This window comes from Cannabis sativa, chromosome 8 (assembly GCF_029168945.1).
Source record: "Cannabis sativa cultivar Pink pepper isolate KNU-18-1 chromosome 8, ASM2916894v1, whole genome shotgun sequence".
Lineage (NCBI taxonomy): Eukaryota > Viridiplantae > Streptophyta > Magnoliopsida > Rosales > Cannabaceae > Cannabis > Cannabis sativa.
In genome coordinates this window covers 27,104,685-27,111,548 of record NC_083608.1, presented here as the reverse complement: position 1 = coordinate 27,111,548, position 6,864 = coordinate 27,104,685, and the positions used below count along the sequence as shown (strand labels likewise).

Here is a 6,864-nt window from a genome sequence, read left to right as displayed (position 1 = left end):
TATTCTTCCAAGATAAGTTTGTTAGAGAGAGATGTGGGTAAGATGATTTTTTTAATTTAAAAAGAGATTATTAATATTTAAAAGATTGTTTAATTTTTTGGGTTTATTTATTAACGGGAGATCAAACGTAATCGTTAAATTTAACAGAATATTTTTTTATTTTTAAGTATATTCTGTTAAACCAAAAAATGCCGTTAGATAGGCACTTTTAATATATAAAGATATATTTTTTAAAAAAGTAAATAATAAAAGGATTGTTAGGAAATTTTCTTAATTAATTTATTAATTTCGTTATGCAAACTTAAAGGTTTTGGATGTATTTGTTTTTCTAAGATCTATATATCTGAATTTAGATATACATTTGAATAATAAAATATTATATTAAAATATTTAGAGGGTTTATTTTTTCAATATTTGAATTTATTATTATTATTTTTAATTATATACTATTAAGGAATTTATTAAATTATATTTGTTTTTTGTTGCATAGAATTAGAAATGATACACATTACTCATTTATAATTTTATATTCTACTAATTTTTTGAAAGAGTATTTTACTTATTTTTGAAAGAATTATTTCATATACTATTTTTTTTAAAAAAAATTTACAATTCGAGTTGTTTCAATATTTTTTTTTTTGTTTTTACGTGGGTTGCTATGTGGATTTTGGTTGCAATTTAGGTTGTTACCTTAATTGCTATAGGATATAAAACTTCGTAAAAATACAAAAAAAAAATTATTTTAAAATGTAAAAATAAAAAAAATTGCTTAATGTATTTTGTTTCATATGCTGACACAACACATTAAAATAATAATAAAATATATATTATATATGTATGTTTAAAAAAAAAAATTGAATTTGAAGTATGGGTCTATAGGTATGAATTGGTGTTATAAATAGGTATATAATACATGTGTATTAGAGAAATGAAAGATAATATATAAATGATGTCTTAAAAGTTTTTAGTGAGTAATTTAGTAATACTTGTTTTTATGAAATAAAATTATTTAAAAAAAGTGAAATTTTGAGACATGTCTTGTCTTTTGACATGAGTGAATTGTAAGGTGTGTGTTGGAGGTTTGTTCTGTTAATTGTTGGGTTCGATTGTTTTGTTCTATGGCTTCTAGTAGTTCTATGGTCAATGATCTTGAGGATCATTACTCAAGAATTTAGTTAGAGGAGGAAGAAGAAGAGACCCTGTTGTGTGACATTACTGCTGATGTCAGGCAACTGATTGATGATCGTTGGTGTTTAGTTGGAAAGTTTCTAACGAGTAGGGTCATTGATTTTCTGTCAATGCAGCATACAATGGCTTCTCTCTGACAGCCTGGAAAATGTATGTTTGTGAAAGAACTTCAGACTAATCTGTATTTGTTTCAGTTTTACCATGAGACTGATATACAGAGGGTGATAGATGGTAGTCCATGGACTTTTAACAAGTTCCAATTGGTCTTTGAACGATTGAAAAAAGGTGATGATCCTTTCACCATGAAGTTGAATCGTCTGGATATTTGGGTTCAGCTACACAACCTTTGGCATGGGTTTATGTCTGATATGGTGGTTCAAAATGTTGGTAACTACATTGGTTCTTATGTCAAATCGGATTCAAAGAACTTTTAATAGTATTTGGAGGGATTACTTGCGGGTTAGAACCAAAATAAATGTAGAAAAGCCATTGAAAAGGAGAATGAAATTGAAGAGAACAGACGGGGAGTGGCTGTGGACGAACTTTAAATATGAATTTCTTCCCACGTTCTGTTTCATATGTGGTATTATTGGCCATTCGGAGAGGTTTTGTTCTCGGATTTATGACACCCCGCTGGAACTGATAGGAAAACCTTATGGTTTGTGGATGAAGGCTCAACCTCAAAGGAAAAACAAGTTGATAGGAGCTCGGTGGCTTAGGACAGGGACAGCTGCGGATTCCCAGTTCTCCGATGAAGGTGTAAACGGAAGTGATGAACCATTGAATGAGGTTGTTAATGTGATCACCAAAAATCAGGAATTAGCATTTGAAAATAACAATAATAGGGGGATTGATACATTAATCTTGGAATGAGCTAATCATGGAAGGGGATTTGATTCACATGATGGCGGAAATCATGGAGAAATTGATTGTGATACTGAAGATATTAGTCATCAGGGGGTTAATGCATTGAAGGGTAAGAATGGAGTAGACAAAGTCAACCCTCAGCAAGAAGCTCTAATGATTACTGATTCAAAACGTAGAAGAACTAAGGTGGCAGGCAAGGAAGTAATGGAAGAGGATGAGGTGGAAATTTATAATGGAAATGGTTCAGTTTCAAAAAACGGGTATTTGGTGGGTCCTAGTTCTCAGGCCCACCAAGGATTATGAGTGTCCTTAGTTGGAATTGTCGTGGGCTTGGGAACCCACGGGCCTTACAATTCCTATAGGACCTTTTAGTCCAAAAGAAGCCCAACTTTGTATTTCTTTGTGAAACTTTGAGTCGAAAAGATAGCATTGAAAAAGTTTGAGTCCAGCTAGAGTTTGAAGGTGCTTTTTCTTGTGATGTCCAAGGAAGGAGTGGTGGGATTGCTATGCTTTGGAGGAATAAAGATGAGTTTTCTCTAATTAGATATGGTCACGATTACATTGATGTCCAAATTACCAATTCTGATGGAGTCATTTGGAGGCTGACTGGTTGTTATGGGGAACCAAATAGGAGTTTGAGAGTTCGTACTTGGAATCTTTTCAGGACTTTATCTGCTGATAATAACCTTCCTTGGTGTGTTATTGGAGATCTCAACAATGTGTTATCTTAAGAAGATAAGAAAGGAGGTGTGCCTTATCCTGACTGGCTCTTGGAAGGATTTCATCAAGCTTTGGTGGATAGTAAATTATGTGATTTCAATCTCTCAGGTTATCCTTATACTTGGGAGAAAGGGAGGACATCGTTAAATTGGATTGAAGTTCGCCTTGATCGAGCCCTTGTATCTCAAAGTTGGTTAAGTGTTTTTCACTCGGCTAAACTTACTAACCTTGAGCTTACTAGTTCTGATCACTGCCCTATTCTTCTTGAACCTGTTAACAATTTCGTCCCTGTCAAAAAGCAATTCAGGTTTGAAAACTCTTGGCTAAGAGAACCTTTATGTCTCCAAATTGTTGAAGACAGTTGGGCAGCTAGCAATCACATGGATGTTATGGGTAAAGTGTCCTTTTGTGCGAAGAACCTTGAGGAGTGGGGAAAAGATTTCACTGGGAACTTTAAAAACAGGATTAACTTTTGGAAAAAAAGGCTGCTCATTTCAAGAGAGGTCGAGATGATGTTTCCATAGCTGGTTTCAAAGATGCTGAAAAACAGTTGTTTGAAGTTTATGCTCAAAGAGAGGTCTTTTGGAGTCAAAGATCGAAGCAACTCTGGCTTCGTGATGGTGATCAAAACAGTCGCTACTTTCATGCTGCAGCAACCACCCGAAGGAGAAACAACTCCATTACTAAACTTCAAAATGCTACTGGGGTCTGGTGCAACTGGGATATAGGTTTGAGTGTGGTTATTAAAGAGTATTTTGATGAATTATATTGTGCTTCACCTGTGAACTTCGCCACTGTTATTGATAATATTGGCCCTTCGGTATCTATTCAACAAAATATTGACTTACTGTCAGCTGTCACGGAGGAGGAAGTGAAGAATGCGCTCTTTCAAATGCAGCCCGAAAAGTCTCCCGGTCCGGATGGCATGACTCCGAGGTTCTTTCAAAAATGTTTGCATATTGTTAAGGAAGATATCGTTTCTTTGGTTCGTCAATTTTTTGCTGATGGTTCTCTTCCTCACTGGCTTAACAGAACCTTCATTGTTCTAGTTCCTAAGAAGAAAAGTCCTAGCAACGTGGGAGATTTAAGACCGATCTTCTTATGCAATGTCCTTTATAAGGTTGTTTCGAAGGTCATGGCTAACCGTCTAAAAGCTGTCTTACCACAATTGATATCCGAAACACAAAGTGCTTTTGTCCCTGGGAGGTTTATGACCAATAATATCATGATCTCGTATGAAGTCATGCATTATCTTAAACAGAAAAGATTGGGCAAGGAGGGATATATGGCCTTGAAACATTATTTTAGCAAGGCATATGACAGAGTCGAGTGGAAATTTCTTGAAGCTGTTCTGCAGAGAATGGGGTTTGATGCTAAGTGGATCTTTCTTGTATTGTCTTGTATCTCGTCTGTGGAGTATACGGTCACTCATAGTGGTAGGCATATTGGTCCAGTTGTGCCAACTAGGGGAATTCGTCAAGGCGATCCGTTATCTTCATACTTGTTCTTAATTTGTGCCGAGGCTTTCTCTTCATTAATTAAGCATTATGAAGTTTCACAGCAAATTAGAGGCATTCGGGTAGCTAATGGGGCTCCAGTCTTTTCTCAAATGTTATTCGCAGATGATAGTTATGTCTTTTGCCGAGCTAATGACAATGATTCTAATAAGATGTTGACACTACTACATGATTTCGAATATGCCTCTGGCCAGAAGGTAAATTTTTCGAAGTCCTCGGTCTTTTTTAGCTGCAATACTCAACCTGGTGTGCGTGCTTTAATTTGTCAAAGGATGGGTATTCAGGAGGCTGGGGAGAACAGTCTTTACTTGGGGCTTCCTTGTATCATTGGAAGAAATAAAAATGCGGTGTTTGGTTTTGTGAAGGACAAGGTTTGTAAGCGTATTCTCAACTGGGAAGGACGGTTCTTATCCAAGGCAGGTAAAGAACTTCTTAAAATAGTGGCTCAAGCTATCCCTAATCATGCAATGTCTGTTTTTCTTTTTCCTTTAAAGACTTGTAAAGCCATTGAGAGTGTTATGAGCAAGTATTGGTGGCAATCTTCAAAGCAAAGCCGTGGGGTGTCTTGGTTGAGCTGGAATAAGTTATGCAATCATAAGAATGTTGGGGGTCTTGGATTTAAAGATCTAAGACAGTATAATATTGCTTTACTGGGAAAGCAATCTTGGAGGTTGCTGATGCATGATTCTGCATTAGTGACAAAGGTGTTTAAAGCAAGATACTTCCCTAATAGCTCCTTCTTGGCTGCCCAACTAGGAAATAATCCAAGCTATGTGTGGAGAAGCTTGTTTGCGACTAAGAATCTGATGTTGGCAGGGGTAAGAAATGGTATTGCTAGTGGTTTACAAACGTCTATTTTAGGGGATCCGTGGCTTCCTCATGAAGAGTACCCTTTTGTTCAATCGGATCACCCTGCTCTTAGTAACCAGCTGGTGTCTTCTTTAATGTGTGTCAATGCTAAACAATGGGATATGGAGATCATCAATGACCTGTTCAATGCAAGAGATCAGAGCCTAATTATGAGTGTTCCTTTGCCTATGACTGTTCATGAAGACTGCTGGACTTGGAGTAAAGAGAAATCTGGTTTCTATTCTGTTAAGAGCGCTTACGGGTGGCTACGAAACCAGTCGATACCTGTTGGTGCGGACGCTAGTTTGTGGAAAAATTTCTGGAAAATCAAAGTGCAACCGAAAGTCCTCCACTTCGGGTGGCGAGCTATATTTGGTATACTTGCTACTAAAGTCCAACTTAATACCAAACATGTCTATGTTAACAGAATATGTAGGTTCTGCAACATGGCCGAAGAGACTATCATGCATATTTTGGTGAGTTGCAATTTTGCCAAGTCTTGTTGGCATAGATCTTCTCTCAACATTACCTCCTTTTCTCAGCATCATTTCTATACTTGGTTCCAAGATTTAATGAGTAGCAATTCGAGTGAACAACTTGAGGAAGCTCTTATGGTGACTTGGGCCATTTGGAATGCTAGAAATAATTTGCTTTGGAATCAAAAGAATACTCAGCAGCTGAGGTAGTTCTTTCTGCAAGAACTCATCTTTATCAATGGCAGTGTGCTCAAGAATGTAAGTTAGAGCCTCATTTGTCTCATTTTGAGATTGGAAAGGAGGTGGAGCACTGGACGAAACCAGATGTGAACATGGTAAAGGTTAATGTGGATGGAGCTATTTTTGAGGCATTGCATTCTTTTGGTTTTGGTTTCATTGCTCGAGATTGTAATGGAGAGATTATTGAAGCTGGCTCTTTTAGTAAGAGTGGGACATCTTCACCTGAAATTGTAGAATTGATTGGTATTAAGGAAGCTCTCAGTTGGATTAAAGATAAGTCATGGGACAACATTTTGCTCGAGACTGATTGCCTTCTTGTTGTTCAAGCCATCTATACCAGCGTTGTTATGCCTTCAACTTTTGGTATGTTGGTTCAAGATTGCCAATACTTGCTTTCACAGATGTCTCATGTCAAATTGTGTTTTGTTAAGCATTCTGTTAATGAGGCCGCGCATTTCCTTGCGCGTAATTCTTGTTATTTGTCAGATTGTATTTTTGTTAAGGATAATTCTCCTTCTGATTTGCTAAGAATTGTATTGGATGATATTAAAGTTTAAATAAAAGCATCCTTTTCATTCAAAAATGTTTTTAGTGAGTATTTCTCATCTCTTATAAACGAAAGTCAGAATATTTGTATATTAATCTGGCCCAATTAGATAAAAGACCTATTATTAAGTGTAAAGAATTACTCTTTTATTCTAGGAAAGACCTACTTGTAAATAGGGATGCACATTTTTCTAATGGTGATAGGCCTACGGGGACTCGCCCTTAATGGAGTGAGGATTCTTTATCTAAATGAGAATCAAGACGAGGATAAGGATCATTTACTGTCCGTGAATGTTAAACAAGACGGGACGGGAATAATACTCCCTATCCCGACAGAGACTCGTTTAGAATTTTATATAATCTCTTAATAATATTTTATAGTTTATGGTTTATATTTATACTTTTTTAGTATATAATTATACAAATTTTTAAGTTGTGTTTAAAATAATAAATAATGTGTA

General features: G+C 36.0%; 1 protein-coding gene across 1 annotated transcript; it reads left to right on the top strand.

Moving 5' to 3' along the window:
• Positions 1-1,689: 1,689 nt before the first annotated feature.
• On the top strand, positions 1,690-6,414 carry LOC133030519 (uncharacterized). Its single transcript, XM_061103292.1, has 6 exons — positions 1,690-1,977; positions 2,146-2,322; positions 2,505-2,700; positions 2,791-3,173; positions 3,260-5,755; positions 5,863-6,414. The coding sequence occupies exons 1-6, from the start codon at positions 1,690-1,692 to the stop codon at positions 6,412-6,414; spliced, it is 4,092 nt and encodes a 1,363-aa protein (XP_060959275.1).
• The last annotated feature ends 450 nt before the right edge of the window (positions 6,415-6,864 follow it).

Bases quoted from the DNA above. Each gene is read 5' to 3' on its own strand.
- LOC133030519 (XM_061103292.1), top strand. From the start codon at position 1,690: ATGAAATTGAAGAGAACAGACGGGGAGTGGCTGTGGACGAACTTTAAA. The intron at 2,701-2,790 runs GTACTTGGAATC...TATCTTAAGAAG, and splicing joins AAATAGGAGTTTGAGAGTTC to ATAAGAAAGGAGGTGTGCCT. The intron at 5,756-5,862 runs GTGACTTGGGCC...TATCAATGGCAG, and splicing joins AACTTGAGGAAGCTCTTATG to TGTGCTCAAGAATGTAAGTT.